Consider the following 18033-nt stretch of genomic DNA (forward strand, 5'->3'; position numbering starts at 1 on the left):
GGGAGATGATGACAGGGTGATGATGACGGGGGTGTTAATGACGGGGGTCTGGATGATGACATGGGGGGGATGATGTATTTCCCACCCTAGGCTTATAGTCGAGTCAATAACTTTTCCTGGGTTTTTTGGGGGAAATTAGGGGCCTCGGCTTATATTCGGGTCGGCTTATACTCGAGTGTATACGGTATATGTTTCTGTGCAAGGAGCAGATGCTACTTTATGGAATCCCACAAGGTATATGTTTGTACGGTCCAGTAATATAACCATCAGTTAATACATGGCTATCACTGAAGCTATGAATGGATGCAGCCACAAGATGCAGATTACTATACCAGGCTTATTGTAGTGGCAGATCTGAGTATGACAAGCAGTAGTGCCAAGTAGAAAGAAGAAAAAAGATTTCCCTGTTGCAGCATCCAGCAGAAGAGCTTTGCCCATTCCAGCTGCCACCCAAAGTCAATGTTTAGTGCATTTGTGCTATTTCCTCTGGCTCAATAGTCTCTGCATCAAAGCTGCACATAAAGGAGACTGCATCCATGTAAAATGGTGAGTATGGGAATAGGCCAGGAGAGTGACTTCTCCCACCAGCTATCTCTACAGTAAGATGTGTTACAGTCTAATATCAATGGTATATATCAATTGTCCTCAAGATGTATATCTCATACCTTGGCTGTTTGAAGTCATGTGGACAGTGCTTTACTATTTAAATGTACTGTACTTTAATGAGAGTAGTACTGTGCTTACAGATATCAGCTTACCACTGCTCTTGTCCCAAATGTTATGACAATTATGCTTTATGTCAATCAATAAAAATACCTTTAAAGATGTTTTCAGACTCTTAAAAACAACATGCCAATGGTTTACATTCTGTGACATAAGTCACTTACTAATTTTCACACAATATATGTTTTTACATTTATATTCTATTATATTTTTTACATCAGATTAATTGATTGCACATATTGTATATATATATATATATATATATATATATATATATATATATATACTTTGGAGAATTTGCATGTCACGTGTGATCACTTTTTTTTTACACCTTTTTGAGCACTTGAGCACTTTCTTTTTTCTTTTTTATTCTCATATACGGTATGCACTTTCTATATTTATATTGCACTTTATATATGAACTGGAAGTTTTCCAGATACCTTTGATATTTGGTTGAGTCCCTCATTAGAAGAATAGTGACTGGAATATATTATACTGTATTTTTTATAGTGATAATGTTAATGCCTTACCTTGTATCTATGTTGCCCTTACACAATATGGCCAATTCGTGGACCTGGTGGGATGGGCGCATGCGCGCGATCCCATAAACGGTCATGCGAGATCTAGCAAGTCCGCAGGCTGGATTCTTACTGCGCATTCCTCCGAGCGTGAATACGTGGTGGACGCACCACGTCGTCTATACACCGGGACATGCGCAGTGCAGTCCAAGATGGCGGCGGCCATGCGAGACACGAGGGGAAGCGCTTCCACGTTCAGGTGATGTTGTGCTTTTACTTTCTGTCTTGTGATTGGTGTTTGGGGGATCATATAAATAAGGTGTTTGTACAATATACCATACATTGCCTGAAGAAGTTCTATGCAAAACTGTGTTGGGGTGGCGGTCTCAGTGGTAAGGGTTCCCCTTTTCTATCACATGGATATTGTGCAGTATTGTACCTACCTATACTGTGGGCTGTAGTTTGTGGTTGCTAGTACCTGTCAGTACGCTGACAGTGGTCATTGGCCCTACAACATAGCACCATACTTATTGGATTGGTAATACTGCATTATACTTTCTCATGTGTGTTTACATCTATGCATTGGTAACCCTTGAGGTGTGTGAGTAGGCTGGCATATTATATGATTAATTCTCCCGTGGTTACACCTGCTCTTATATATTTGTCATTGTCTTATGACTTAATGTGGCATATGAGGCATAATGGCTGTCTCTGTGGTTATATGATTTAATGTTGTTTTTTGTAGTTAAAAATGCCTTTGTAAAGCAGTGTCGCATGCAGTCACATGACCATGCTCCTAGTGTTTGTTTCCTGATTGTGTGAGGTTCTGTAAACTGAAGACTGGTTATCTCCCCTTCACCTGTTTCCCTTACTGCTGTATGGGAGGTTACATACCACATGCCTTTTCTCTCTCTGCTCCTTCATTCTTCCCCTTTCTTTCTGTCTTAGGAGGATCATGTGTCCCATGCTGGGCAGTAGTTCTAGTGAGAAATAGAACTGCAGAGCTGTGTTTCATGTAAAGACAGTTATTAATTGCTCTAGCTGTAAATGAGGGAAATGTCTTCAAAAGGGAAGAGGGGTCAAGAACTGCAGTTCCTTATAAGTTATTCCCGTTTAAAGCAAGCTCTGGCAGCATCAAAACAAAGGTGTTATATAAAGTTGGATAAGATAATGAAAAGTAACTACATCTGATGTACTATGGTAGTATCATCTTGTGAGCATTTGTAATGTCCCAGTACTGGATATGGTCCTGTACTACCCTTAGGCCCTGTCTGGTTGAGACCCTCAGTGACCTGGGGGCTCCCCTGCATGATCTCCCCCTGTTGTTTCCAGAATGTTGTGTATATCACTTTAATACATAGACAGTATCCTTATGTATAGGTAGTACAAAGGACCTGTGTAAGTCTGTCACACGTTACGTTATGCAGTCTCATGATTTGTTGTCACATGTTCTCCCAGAGAGCGCAAGCTTAACCTATGGCCTGCAGCTTGACCAATGGGCTTTAGTCCAACCCCCCTCTATATAAAGGGGCGGCCATTACAATTAACTCTCTTAGCTCTTATGCTACCTGACTGAGCACAGCAACCACCAGAGATCTCAGTGCAAGTGATCAGCATCTGTAAGACCCCAAAAGCTACAGTCATTCCAGTAAGTCACAAGTCTATGTCTGCTGTCACTGAAACTAGTCAAGTCCCGATAAAGTCAAGTCAAGTCCAATCTCGAGTCAAGTTAATTACAAGTATATTGGTCCAGCAAGCTGCAAGGTCCTTCTAGGTCCTGGCCACCTCTCTGGGAAATCTGGCCTTAGCTGTGAAGATAATTCCCTCTGTCTTATACTAAGTAAAGCCTTCATTTGACCATAACTGGTTGTGGACTTTCCTTTCACTACTAGCAACTGGGAAAGCAGAGAAACCGGGCGTGTGGTGTTCCGGAACCCTAAAACCCCACTGGCGTCACAAACATTAGGGGTTCACAACATCTTGTTAATACAATCTGATCCCACCACTAACACCGCTACACCTGTGGTCCCGCCATACACCCCTGAGTCACCACACATTTATCTTATCAGCTTAGGAAAATATTACCTGTTAGGCCCCTTTCACACTACAGGCATCATACTGTAAAAACCTCCATCATTATTCCCGTGAAATAGTCCTTAAAACGGACATAAAAAATCCCATTCATGTCAATGGGATTTTTTTGCCATCCTTTTGCATATCAGTTTTTACTAATCTCCGTTATTTTTGCCTGCACAAAAGACTGTGCATGCACTTTTTGTTCTGGCAAAAATAAAGGTGCAATAACGTCTGTAAAATTTAACATTGAAGTCTACAGGGAATGGATGTTCACAAAAGAAATCTGTTATTATCCGTTATTGTCCGTTTTTAATGATCCGTTTTTTGTACTGAGCATGCTCAGTACAGCATTACAATCAGGAAGTCACATGGAAATAAAATAACGGACATAAAATAATGGACTATAACGGGTGATAACAGATGATACATGTCCGTTATTTTGACAGAATGTCCAGCAAAATTGGTCATCACTCATCACCAGTTGTATTCAGTTATTTTATCCATTTTTTCATGACCCGTTATTGCTGAATAACGGATGTCCGAATGCAGGAACATAACTGTAGTGTGTAATAGGCCTTACTCATTGTACACGATGTATATTACCTAGGAAAGGTCGAAAGATTTCCATGAAGGTATTTCATTGTATCTCTAGTGTCAACATACTGTCAGAATGAAGCACTTTGTATCAGTTTAAATTCATCCTTTAAAGTCCAGTGCCTTTACTTTGTAAGCAGAAATATGTCATGGACAGAGTTGTTTAGTATATAACAGCAGTTGTTCTTCTTTTCCTTCATATAATGTACCATAGTTGACGTGACCATGTATGCTGTTTCACATAAAAAAAAATGTGCAACATCACAATGAATAAACACACCTGCAGCACATATTAACGTAATGCACATGTTGTACGCCTTTGTGCAACCCTATGGGGGCAAAAAAATATGCAATTTCTCAAGCACCAGGCTGTATCCTATTTATTCAAATACACATTCCCATGAGATACAGTGAGATATTTGGTTTAATAATCATGCTGCAGATGTCTTGGATGCTTGACTCTATGTTCCTACATCTGCTCTTTATTTTTGAAAGTAAAAGATAAAAAATAAATCTCAGTGTATTATAGCCAGATATACATGCAGCCTGAGGTTAGATGAATACAAACTTCAGAAAACAGAGCAAGAGGAGAAATGGGAAGATAATACATTTGGCAATGTCTAGAATGGACAAGCTCCAGACAATAGATGGAGAAAAATACCCAGATTTCAGGCACAGGAACGTTCCTTATTGAAGGACTTGCTAAGGCTAATATTACTTAGCAAGAAACGCACTTTATTACGTGCAACAATATTAACCCCTTAAGGACCAAGCCCATTTTCACAAATTTTTTCACTAAAATGCTGGTTTTTCCCCAAATTTAAAATTTTTACAAGGGGTAATAAGAGAAAATGCCTCCCAAAATTTGTAACCCCATTTCTTCTGAGTATGAAAATACCCCATGTGTGGACGTCAAGTGCTCTGCTGCCGCACTACAATTCTCAGAAGAGAAGGAGCGCCATTGGGCTTAGGGAGAGAGAATTTGTTTGGAATGGAAGTCAGGGACCATGAGCGTTTACAAAGCCCCCTGTGGTGCCAGAACAGTTGACCCTCCCCCCACATGTTACCCCATTTTGGAAACTACACCCCTCACAGAATTTAATAAGGGGTACAGTGAGCATTTATACCCCAATGGCGTTTGACAGATCTTTGGAACAGTGGGCTGTACAAATGAAAAAATATATTTTTCATTTTCACGGATCACTGTTCCAAAAATCTGTCCGACACCTGTGGGGCGTAAATGCTCACTGCACCCCATATTATATTCCATGAGGGGTGTAGTTTCCAAATGGGGTCACATGTGGGGGTTCCATTGTTCTGGCACTATGGGGGCTTTGTAAACACACATGGCCTTCAATTCCTGACAAATTTTCTCTCCAAAAGCCCAATGGCGCTCCTTCTCTTCTGAGCATTGTAGTTCGTCCGCAGAGCACTTTACATCCACATATGGGGTATGTTCTTACTCTATTTTTCCTATTCCTATACGCTTTTTTCCTATTCTCCCTTGTGAAAATGAAAAATTTAGGGTAACACCAACATTTTAGTAAAAAAAAAATGTTTTTTCATTTTCCCATCCAACTTTAACAAAAATTCGTCAAACACCTGTGGGGTGTTAAGCCTCACTATACCCATTGTTATGTTCTGTGAGGGGTGTAGTTTCCAAAATGGGGTCACAAGTGGGTATTTATTTTTTTTGCATTTATGACTCAAAACCACTGTAAAATCAGCCACCCCTTTGCAAATCACCAATTTAGGCCTCAAATGTACATAGAGCCTGAGCCTTGTTGTGCATCTTTTTATGCCAACATATGGGGTATTTCCGTACTCAGGAGAAATTGCATCTTTTTTTCCCTTTTACCTCTTGTGAAAATAAAAAAGTATGGGGCAACACCAGCATGTTAGTGTATCTTTTTTTTATTTTTATTTTTTTTACACTAACAGGCTGGTGTAGACCCCACGGTCTCCATATTTCTTCACAGTGCCCCCATACTGCAGGCCCCATGAAAAAAAAAAAAACACCAGTCACTTCTCCATTGTTCCACCGAAGCTCCAGGCGCTCTTCTTTCTGCGGCTCCTCTTCTTTAAATGCAGGCAGTATAATATACAGAGACACTGCACACACAGGCAACACTGCCTGAGGTGACAGGACAAAGCTACGAAGCTCCATCCTGTTACAGCTGCAGTATGCTTCAGCACATAAAGTTTTAAGTTGAACTCGCTTGGAACTAGCGCCCTGAATCCCTCATCCACTGAGCAATCTAGGCTGGAGCCTACTTTGCCTGTAGATGGTGCCGGCCCTGAGACTAATACCTCTTTAATAGTTGCCTTAAAGGGAAAACTTTTTTTTTTTTTTATTAATTGGTGCCAGAAAGTTAAACAGATTTGTAAATTACGTCTATTAAAAAATCTTAATCTTTCCAGTACTTTTTACGGTCTGTATGCTACAGAGGAAATGGTTTTCATTTTGGAACACAGAGCTCTCTGCTGACATCATGACCACAGTGCTCTCTGCTGACATCTCTGTCCATTTTAGGAACTGTCCAGAGCAGCATATGTTTGCTATGGGGATTTTCTCCTGCTCTGTACAGTTCCTAAAATGGACAGAGATGTCAGCAGAGAGCACTGTGGTCACGTTGTCAGCAGAGAGCTCTGTGTTCCAAAAAGAAAACCATTTCCTCTGTAGTATTCAGCAGCTAATAAGTACTGGAAGGATTAAGATTTTTTTTATTAGAAGAAATTTACAAATCTGTTTAACTTTCTGGCACCAGTTGATTTAAAAAATTTTTTTTTCCACAGGAGTACCCCTTTAAAACACCACATGCAGCTGCATTTTTTTCACTCCCTCCCATTTCCCCTTTTCATCACAGCCACGTCTGTTATGTTTCTTGCAGCACCTATTACCAGACATCTCAGTCTTCCTGACACCCAGTGAAAGGGGAAAGTGTGTGTAAAGTTGTTAAATAAGGACATCCTGAAATAGAAAAACAGCATATTTTTAGCACTTATCAGTATCTGCAATCTATTGCAAAAATAGTCCCCTGTAGGGATATAACAAGTGTAAAATTCAATAGTAAAAGAAAGTTAAAAGTTAAAATGCGTAACTGTCCAAACTCGTAAAATATAATGTTAATGATCCTGTACAGTGGACAGAGTAAATGTAAAAAAATAAATCCAAAATTGCTGTTTTTTGTTACATCTCTTTCCAAAAGTTTTTTTTTTATAAAAAAAAAAACTAATGAAAAGTCACATATGCACAAAAGTGGTACCAATAAAACTAAAGATCACGGAGCAAAAAATGATCCCTCATACATCCTTGTATACGGACAAGTGAGAAAGTTATAGGTGGTCAAAATAGGGCAATTTTGAACATACTTCTTTTGGATATGTAACCATGGATATGAATTTAATTGTATTAACCCAAAGAATAAAGAAAACATGTCAAGTGTACAGAGTGAAAACGAAACTTTCCGTTCATTTTATGGTAAAATGAGTGATGTCTTTACAAAGTACAATTGGTTGGGCAAAAAAAGCCTCATTTGGGTCTGTGGAAGGAAATATAAAAGAGTAATGATTTTTAGAAGGCGAGGAGGATAAATGAAAATGCAAAAACAAAAGTGTCTGTGTCCTTAAAGGGGTAGTCCAGTGGTGAAAAACATATCCCCTATCTTAAAGATCAGATCTCCTGTATGGGGCCCCGGCTCGCTGGCCAGATAGAGTGTGTTGACCAATGCACGAAGTGGCGGCCGACACACCCCCTCAATACAACTCTGGCAGAGCCGGAGATTGACGAAGGCAGTGCTCCGGCTCTGCCATAGAGTTGTATTGAGGGGGTGTGTCAGCCGCTGAACAGCAAGCTGGGGCCCCATACAGGAGATCGCGGAGGGCCCCAGCGATCGGACCCTGCACGATCTGAATCTTATCCCCTATCATTAGGATAGGGGATGCGTTTTTCACCACTGGATATCTCCTTTAAAGCCAAAATGAGCTGTGTCCCATGTTTATATACTTTGCTTTTATTGTACTGCTTTCAACCTCTTAAGGACGTAGGGCGTACCTGTACGCCCTAAGCCTGGTCCCGGTAAATAAAACAGGGTCACACCGTGACCCCGCATCATACCGGGTCGGTCCCGGCGGCTAATGACAGACGGGAACCTGGGCCAATAGCGTGCAGCACCGATCGTTGTGCTGCTCGCTATTAACCCTTTAGACACGGCAATCAAAGTTGATCGCCCTGTCTAAAATGAAAGTGATAGCTTCCCAGCAGCTCAGTCGGGCTGATCGGGACCATCGCAATTAAATCGCGATGTCCCGATCAGCTAGCACGCGAACGGAGGTCCCCATACCTTGCTCCGTCGCGTCTCGGTGAGTGATTGCTCCAAGCCTCCAGGCTTGAGCAATCGACCGCCTATAACACTGATCAATGCAAAGCTATGGCTTTGCAGTGGACAGTGTAAAAGATCAATGTGTTCAGTGTTATAGCCCCCTATGGTGGCTATAACACTGCAAAAAAAAAGTGACATTTTTTTTAATAAAAGTCATTTAACCCTTTCCATAATAAAAGTTTGACTCACCCCCCTTTTCTAATAAAAAAACAAACAAACTGTGTAAATAAAAATAAACATATGTGGTATCGCCGCGTGTGGAAATGTCCGAATTATAAAAATATAGCATTCATTAAACCGCATGATCAATGGTGTACACGCAAAAAAATTCCAAAGTCCAAAATAGCGTATTTTGGGTCACTTTTTATATCATGAAAAAGATTAATAAAAAGTGATCAAGAAGTCTGATCAATACCAAAATTGTACCGATAAAATCTTCAGATTGCGATGCAAAAAATTTAGCCCTCATATCGGCCCGTACACAGAAAAATAAAAAAGTTATAGGGGTCAGAAAATGAGAATTTTTAACATATAAATTTTCCTGCATGTAGTTATGATATTTTTCAGAAGTACAACAAAATTAAACCTATATAAATAGGGTATCATTTTAATCGTATGGACCTACAGAATAAAGATTGGGTGTCATTTTCACCGAAAATTGCACTGCGTAGAAATGGAAGCCCCCAAAATTGACAAAATGGCATTTTTGTCGCACTATGAATTTTTTTTCCCGTGACTAATGACTAAGGAAAAAATAAAAATGCAGAAAAAAGGAAAAACTTAAGGGGTTAAAAAGCAATTTTTTTGGGAGAAAACAAGTATGTTTAAAACTTTCAAATTTTTCCATATACGAGGCTGTATTAAGGCAAACTTTTTGGGCTGTGATCTGTAGCTTTTATTCGTTTTATCAGTCCCACTTTTACATGTATGTGACTTTTTGATTGCTTTTTATAAATCATTTTTTGGACTTTGATGTCACAAAAATGCAGCAATTTAGGACTTTTTTTTTCGTTTATGCTGTTCACCGTATTGGATCATTAATTATCATTAATTTTAATAATTTGGACATTTACACACACACCGATACCAAATATGTCAAATTTTTTATTTTTTTGGCTTTTTGAAGTTAAATGAGGAAAAGGGGCAATTAAAAATTATTAAAACAATTTTTAAGGTGATTTAAAAATTTTTTATTAAACTTTTTTTATTTTTTATTTTTTTTTACACTTTTTATTCCCCCACAATTTATATACATGGCTCTGAAGACCCTGGGATGATATCCGGAGCAGGCGAGGAGAAGTCTGTTGGCCATCTTGGATGATCCCTGTGGCCGTGCTGCCGGCAATCCGATGATCTATTAGAACACCCGTATTGCCACTGTATGTCCACCATTACCGGCCAGGACCTGCCATGCATGAAGCGAGCACCACTCCAATGTTCGCGTCATGTACCAGATGTAAACATACTTCCTGGTGCGTTAAGTACCAGGTCACCAAGATGTACATTTCATCCTATGTTGTTAAGGGGTTAAATCTTTGTTTCATTAACTTCAATAGAACTAAGCTGCAATTCCGCATACAACCTGAGGATAGGTTTAGGCACTGTTAACCCATAGTCCCATAGATACAAATCATTGCTTTGTTTACATAAAAACTAAAAATATTAACCTAGAGATGGTACTAAACAGGATGCAACAGCTTATTTAGCATCCAGGGATAACTATGTCTGGGAATAACATTTGTTATAGTTAATATCTATGTGATTTTTGACATTCGGCATCAGGAAGTCCATGATTTCTTCCTATTATTTCTCAGAACTGGGTGTTAACATATTATTTTTCAGTAAAGGAACAAGTTTCTTTTAATCCATAACCATATATAAAGTTCACTTCCTCATCAGTAACAGTGATTATCCAGTAATAAATCACCCTACAAATAATACAGGGTTAAAAGATGACTTAGCAGGAAGTTATTTTTTCTGGGTTCCAGGAAAAAAAATAAGTTATTATGTGAAATTCCTCCTAGTAGTGAAATGCAGCCTGTGGTGCCATAGCAGGAAGTGATCTTTCCACATTTGACAGCCTGTGTCAGTTGTCCATTTACCTAGTAGTAGAATTGTAGCCTGGGAAAACATAACTCAATGAATACTCTTGACCGAGGATTAAAACGAACAATTCTGGCAGTACAGAAACTTCAGTCTTCTGTCATTTCTAGCAGACAAATGTATAAAATAAACTGTATATCCTATAAACAGCACATGCCAATCCATCTTTCCTTTCGTAACAGTGATTGTTTTGTTTTCTAATTTGCTCACAGTATGTAATATAAAATAGAGAATTGCAGAAAAATTAAAATAAAAAAAAACTATGATAGATAGGTAGATAGATAGAGAGAAAGCAAATCCCTAATATATTGCTATAGTGCTATTAAAGTGGTAGTCCAGTATAAGTGTCAGATTGCGGGTTGTCAGACCGCTGGGACCCCCGTGATCTCCCACCCGGAGCCCCGGCTGTGTGCATGAATGCGGTGTGGCGACCGCTGCACGAAGCTGTGACTAACACGCAACCTCCATGTTTAATGTCCGTTTTTCTGTGTTTTGGTATTTTCTGTTTTGGGTCCTGTTCAGACATGCAGTTTATGTCTGAACAGTTTCTGTGTTTATTCTCCCTGGTTTGGGATGAGTTAACCTTCCAGCCCATCAGCACTGGGAGGGTATGTAAGGCCTCTTCAGGTGCTTCTCTTGGCTGGTAATTTCACCTATTACTCTGACCATGTTTCTTTATTAACCTTGGTCTGTCTGGGCACATTTGACCATGGTTATCTGTCCTTTCTATGTTTTTAATATCTGGATTTTACAGCCAGAAAGAAATCTCTGTACAGACTGATACTGTGCTGGAAGATGATATATAGTACAGTACAGTGGGGGAAGAAGAGGTTACTAATGCACTGGGTATGCAAGGTGCTATGAGCAGAAATAAAATATACAGCAGCAGCAAAGCAAGGAAAGGGTTACACAAAGCACTGAGCTGTTGAGATGAGTGGAAAGAGAGTCTCTGGACATTCCCAGATGCATGTGCACAGACTCTCTTATGCTAATCCATATTCCCACTTCTTGTGTTCCGTCTTGCTTTGTACAGATGGATCTCCCCTATCAGGAAGTGGACAGCAGATTTCAAAGAAAGGAGACGCCTAGTGGCCAAGACTTAAGAGCTGTTTTTCTGGGGTATGAAGTCATTTATGTTTAATGGAGGGTTTTACACTCAATTGGAGGGAAGTTGGTGAAAATGACAGTGACTATTCAAATCAAATCGGTTGGGAATCCAACTTATACATTTGATTACTGTTTATAGGACCCTATTACTCAGGTTGGGGGTTTATATTTCCTGGTGTTCATGTTGAAGTTCTTTTCCTTTACATTTTCTCATAAACCTTATTTATGGAGCCTCTTCATCATCTCTCATCAAGAGCCATCATGACACCATTCAGCCTGGCACACTCCTGTGTAAAGTGCCTATAAAACCATCAGCATTACAAAAACATTGACCCACCCTCTTTATTACTTATCCCTGTGGTCTTTGTTATATGTAACTTTTATTATCAGTTTTTCCGGAATGTTTTTTCCCCCCCAAAATATTACTTTTATTACTTTATTTTACCATCTCTTTGCATTTGCTTCCTATTTGTTTATACTCAGTGTGATATTATTACATAAACAGAACGCAGTATATATTGAAATGTCATGGAGGTATTTACTTAGAAGTGGGCAGATGTTATAACATATTAGGTCAGTTACAGATTAGACTTAGATAATGTCATTACTGACTGTTGGTGAAACAGATGGCAAGAATGTACATAGTACAGTATGATGGTGACCCAAAGTGGGTGTAACTTCTGCCTCTGCTCTAGTGAATTACAGAGCAGCCAAACAAAATGAAGATGTCTTTGGGATCCCTAAGGTAAGTATTAACCACTGCAGTAGGTTTAGCTACTTTCTAATTTCAAAATGACTTATTTTGTTAATGAAATCTTACAAACCTATGTGGTCATGGACATAAATGTAAGACGGACACTTCAATAAATAATAAGTTAATTAATTTAGGAAATATTTTTACTGTATTAATCCTGTACAGATTTTTAGGATACTTTAGGGTTTTCTTCTTCACAGCAAAATCTAATGTCAGAGTTCTGTCTGGTTTTCTCCAACCAGAGAGCAATGCATTGTGTGAGCTCACTTGACAGGCCAGGTCCACACTATAGAATCAGCGGGTGCAAAATTTCCAGGGGGAAAATTCTGGGCGCCACATGGGCTTTGCCGTCCTGATAGACAGCAATGTCTGTGCTATTGATTCATTGAGAACATTGAGCAGGTTTAATGTGCTAGCAAAATTTTTTGATCAGAATTTTCTGACCGAAATTCCGCCCAGAAAATTCTGCAGTGTGAATGGGTTAACGGAAAACCCAGTGTGAACCCAGCCTTACACTGATAAGCTGTTAGGTTGCATGCCTGACATTGGAGTGGTGCTACAATGCTGTGCCTTTCCAAGGGCAAACAGCAAATTATGAAAGCAACAAGATTAAAATTGAGGGTCACAAACTAATTTAAAAACATTACAAAAAACATTGTAAAGTTAAATAGGACCTGTGGAAAAGTGCAGGTAGTAAACACAACAGTAAAATCCCTATATCTGAGGAATAGCAAATCGGAGCAACAAGATAAAAGTAGTTTAAGAGTATTTTTCAGAACTTGCATGGCAGTTTTATGGTGTAAAAAAAGTTGCAAAATATAGTGCAAGCTTCATCTTGCTGAAAAATGAGTGACTTTTCTGTGTTATGGGCAGAAATTGAGAGCATTGCGCAAACAAATTGCAATGCCAGATTACTGGGGAAAGTATTGATAAATTCTCTTCAATGTTAGAATCAGGGCACCAGAGGCTACAAACTGATAATATACAGTAACCCAATTATTTACACTTACTACAGATTGCCTGTATTTACATTTCCAGGTGTTAGTACACAAATATATGTGAAACGGAAGGAAAGTCTAAGGATCTTCGTAGTTGGGGTTTTCTTTACTGTAGGGCAGTGAGTCTATGCACTTGCTGCCAGAGAATTTGTAATGGTTTAATCATTGAAGGACTGTAATAGAAGCCTTACTTGTAGCACATAATAATATTACATCTACAATAGACTGCTGGAAATGTTAGTGATTGTCCTATTGGAGTTAAAAATCATTCTCCCCCCAGCAACAGTTCTCATAGGGATTGTGTGGTCGTCCTCCGGATGATGCAGCAAGCATATAAATTGAAGATTGTAACCCTTCGACATTTCATCTTAGTTTTTATTCCAAGTCTCAGCCTCTGTTATACTAAGGTGTGCCAGCAAGGATTCATTGCTCATGGAAACTTTCTCTGAATGTTAGAATGTGATCACTTGGACACCAAACAGATCATAAGGTTAAACCATAAACCCAAACGGGTAATAAATGGCTACCAGCTGGAATATTGTACATGTATGAAATATGGGGGTTTAGGCTTAATGCTCGCTCCCTAGGTAGAAAAGGCAGTTGATGCATTATTGTTCAGCATAAATACTACATCCAAATACTAAAAACATACTACAACATTTATATGAATCCCCTAAAGCCTAGTTGAAGCTGCCAACTACTCACCTCAAACCAACTACTTGGCTCAGATCAAATATTCACCTTAGGCCAACTACTCACCTCAAACCAACTACCCACTTCAAACTAATTACTTACCTCAGATCAACTACTCACCTTAGGCCAACTGCTCACCTCAAACCAACTACTCACTTTAAAGGGGAACTCTGGTGGAAAACTTCTATTGAAAAATCTGAAGCCTTCCAGTACTTATTAGCTGCTGTATACTCCAGAGAAAATTGTGTAGTTCTTTCCAGTCTGACAACAGTGCTCTCTGCTGACACCTCTATCCATGTCAGGAACTGTCTAGAGTAGATGCAAATACCCATAGAAAACCTTTCCTGTTCTGGACAGTTCCTGACACGGACAGAGGTGTCAGCAGAGAGAATTGTGGTCAGACTGGAAAGAACTACACACATTTCTCTGTAGTTTACCTGTAATATACAGCAGCTGATAAGTACTGGAAGGGTTAAGATTTTTAAATAGAAGTAATTTACAAATTTGTATAACTTTCTGGCACCAGTTAATTTAAAAACATTTTTTTTTCCACCGGAGTTCCCCTTTAAACCAACTACTCACCTCAAACCAACTACTCGCCTCAAACCAACTACTCATCCCAAACCAACTACTCACCCACCCAAAACCTACTACTCACCTCAAACCAACTACTTACCCCAAATCAACTACTCATCCAGACTAACAACTTACCTCAAACCATTTGCATTGCCAGTGGCTCACTACAAGGAAGCTGCCAGTGCTTTTTGTCCTTGCCACGGAAACAATGGCTGCAGTGATCCATACTGACTAGTGTTAATATTTTTCCCAACAACACTCCCTCATATAAAATAGGTCTCTTGCCAATATTTCTTTATTCCTAATCACTCAACCACTTGCGCCTCTGCTGGACCCTCCTTTTCTACTTTAGAAATTCGAACTACTTTGGGGACTAGAGATAATTGTGGACAATTCCAGTCACCTCGTGTAGAGATCATTATCACTTCATTTCACAGTTTGACTTTTAGGTCAATGCATAGCATAAATCGGTCCCTTTTCTTACCAACAAAAGTTTCAAGAAATTATAATAGCCTTATAACACAATTTTAAAATGACCTTACCATTTGGTCCACACCATCTCTACGGTTAGAAAAAATACACGTCATCTAAATACACTCCATAGAGCTGATCACATTCCTACCTATCTTCAACAATTTGACCCTACAGTATCCAATGAATGCTTTTGAGGATGTGGCTTGCATTGTGACATATGGTGCATAATGTGAACAATTCATGCTATTAACGCCAACAGCAATGCTTATAAGTAACAATGGATACATTTCCAGGATTAATGGAACCAACTAGATCATTCCATTCATTGCTTTAACTATTAGAATCCATATTGCAGCTAACTGGAAAACTAATTTTTCCACTTAAGCATTGATCAAAGAGCAAATTAACTCAATAATTCTGTCTCAATGAATAATGTATGTAACCATAACTGATACCACTGACGATTTCAAGCCATATATAAACTTTGGCGAGATCATTCAGCTACTCAAAAACTACTATAGACTATTACAATATAATCTTTATTATTTCATCTCCTGGCTCTACACTGTTTTATGGCCCTAACAGACAAACCTGGCTTAACATACTAGTAGGTAAACCATAACTTACATGTTTCACTGTGTGACCTTTACATGTTGTTTTGTAATCCATCGTTCTCCCCTTACCCTTGTCTGTTTTATATTATTTTGTTGTTTTATTCTCAGCCCTCTGCAAGAAAACTTATATTGGTTTTACTTGTGTGTAAAATGTTATGAAACAAAAAAATATTTGGTGAATACCATTTCTTCATGTTCTTCTCAGTCTGTAATACAGATGTTACGTTACCCCCACTGTATATTGATAGCAAGTACTGTAAATAAATAGCAATAGATAGCAAGTACTCAAAAAAATAAAGGGAACACTAAGATAACACATCCTAGATCTGAATGAATGAACTAATCATATGAAATACTTTTGTCTTTACATAGTTGAATGTGCTGACAACAAAATCACACAAAAATTATCAAAGGAAATTAAAATTAATAAACCCATGGAGGTCTGAATATGGAGTCACACTCAAAATCAAAGTGGAAAACCACACTACAGGCTGATCCAACTTTGATGTAATGTCCTTAAAACAAGTCAAAATGAGGCTCAATAGTGTGTGTGGCTTCCATGTGCCCGTATGACCTCCCTACAATGCCTGGGCATGCTCCTGATGGTCAACTTCTCTACAGTCTGTGGTGCAACGTAGCTTTGGTGGATGGAACGAGACATGATGTCCCAGATGTGCTCAATCGGATTCAGGTCTGGGGAACGGGCGGGCCAGTCCATAGCATCAATGCCTTCCTCTTGCAGGAACTGCTGACACACTCCAGCCACATGAGGTCTAGCAATGTCTTACATTAGGAGGAACCCAGGGCCAACCGCTTAAGCAAATGGTCTCACAAGGGGCCTGAGGATCTCATCTAAGTACCTACCATCTTAGTCTACCTCTGGCAAGCACATGGAGGGCTTTGCGCCCCCCCCCCCCCCCCCCAAAGAAATGCCATCCCACACCATTACTGACCCACCGCCAAACCGGTCATGCTGGAAGATGTTGCAGGCAGCAGAACGCTCACCATGGCGACTCTGTCACGTCTGTCACATGTGCTCAGTGTGAACCTGCTTTCTTCTGTGAAGAGCACAGGGCACCTGTGGCGAATTTGCCAATCTTGGTGTTCTCTGGCAAATGCCAAACGACCTGCACGGTGTTGAGCTGTAAGAACAGCCCCCACCTATAGACGTCGGGCCCTCATACCACCCTCATGGAGTCTGTTTCTGACCATTTGAGTGGACACATGTACATTTGTGGCCTGCTGGAGGTCATTTTGAAGGGCTCTGGCAGTGCTCTTCCTGCTCCTCCTTGCACAAAGGCGGAGGTAGCGGTTCTGCTGCTGGGTTGTTGCCCTACTACACGTCTTCTGGTGTACTGGCCTGTCTCCTGGTAGCGCCTCCATGCTCTGAACACTACTCTGACAGACACAGCAAACCTTCTTGCCACAGCTCGCATTGATGTGCCATCCTGGATGAGCTGCACTACCTGAGCCACTTATGTGGGTTGTAGACTCCGTCTCATGCTACCACTAGAGTGAAAGCACCGCCAGCATTCAAAACTGACCAAAACATCAGCCAGGAAGCATAGGAACTGAGAAGTGGTCTGTGGTCCCCACCAGCAGAACCACTCCTTTATTGGGGGTGTCCTGCTAATTGCCTATCATTTCCACCTGTTGTCTGTTCCATTTGCAGAACAGCATGTGAAATTGATTGTCAATCAGTGTTGCTTCCTGAGTGGTCAGTGTGATTTCACAAAAGTGTCATTGACTTGGAGTTACATTGTGTTGTTTAAGTGTTCCCTTTATTTTTTTGAGCAGTGTATTACTTCCTTATGCAAAAAAGCCATTTCTGCTTTCTTCTTCTGACAGTCTGTGTTTGTGGGGGATGCTAACTTTGATACAGTCCAGATGTTGTCCTGTTTATGCATGTGAAACACTAAGACAATATTTGCTTTTAAGAAGCTTTTGTAAATACACTGTATCTTGTCAGGATTTCTTCTAGAATCTTCATCAGGTAAAGTTGACTGGACTATTTCAATTACAGCTTAAAGGCACTTGTGTTAAGATTAAAGGGGTACTCCAGTGGAAACATTTCCAGAATGTTAAACAGATTTGTAAATTACTATAAAAATCTTAATCCAGTATTAGCAATCAAATGATTGCTATAGATGGTCCCCTATGGGGACATAAAAAGTGTAAAAAAAAAATAAATAATAAAAAAAAAATGTAAATTGTCCCTTTTTTCCCATTTTACCCCAAAAAAGCATAAAAAAGAAAATAATAAATATATTTGGTATCGCTATGATCCCTTAATGTGAAAATAAAAAAAGTCCAAAATTGCTGGACTTTTTTTTATTTAAAAAAATGTATAAAAAGTGTTTTATAAGTTTTATATTCGCAAATGTGGTATTGATAAAAAGTACAGATCATGGCGCAAAACGA

The 18033-nt window shown here is 39.5% G+C and overlaps 1 protein-coding gene across 3 annotated transcripts in view; it reads left to right on the forward strand.

Moving 5' to 3' along the window:
* The window catches only part of PDE7B (phosphodiesterase 7B), a 465941-nt gene that overhangs the window by 58494 nt on the left and 389414 nt on the right, over window positions 1-18033 (forward strand). The window contains exon 1 of one of the 3 annotated variants that reach the window (XM_056566608.1): window positions 527-546. The exons of the other annotated variants lie outside the window; for them this stretch is intronic. Coding sequence (XP_056422583.1) covers window positions 544-546 — 3 coding nt within the window. The 5' untranslated portion in view covers window positions 527-543. Of the gene's footprint in view, window positions 1-526; window positions 547-18033 lie in introns of those variants that run through there. 3 annotated transcript variants of the gene reach the window in all.

The sequence above is a fragment of the Hyla sarda genome, chromosome 3 (assembly GCF_029499605.1).
Source record: "Hyla sarda isolate aHylSar1 chromosome 3, aHylSar1.hap1, whole genome shotgun sequence".
Classification (NCBI taxonomy): domain Eukaryota; kingdom Metazoa; phylum Chordata; class Amphibia; order Anura; family Hylidae; genus Hyla; species Hyla sarda.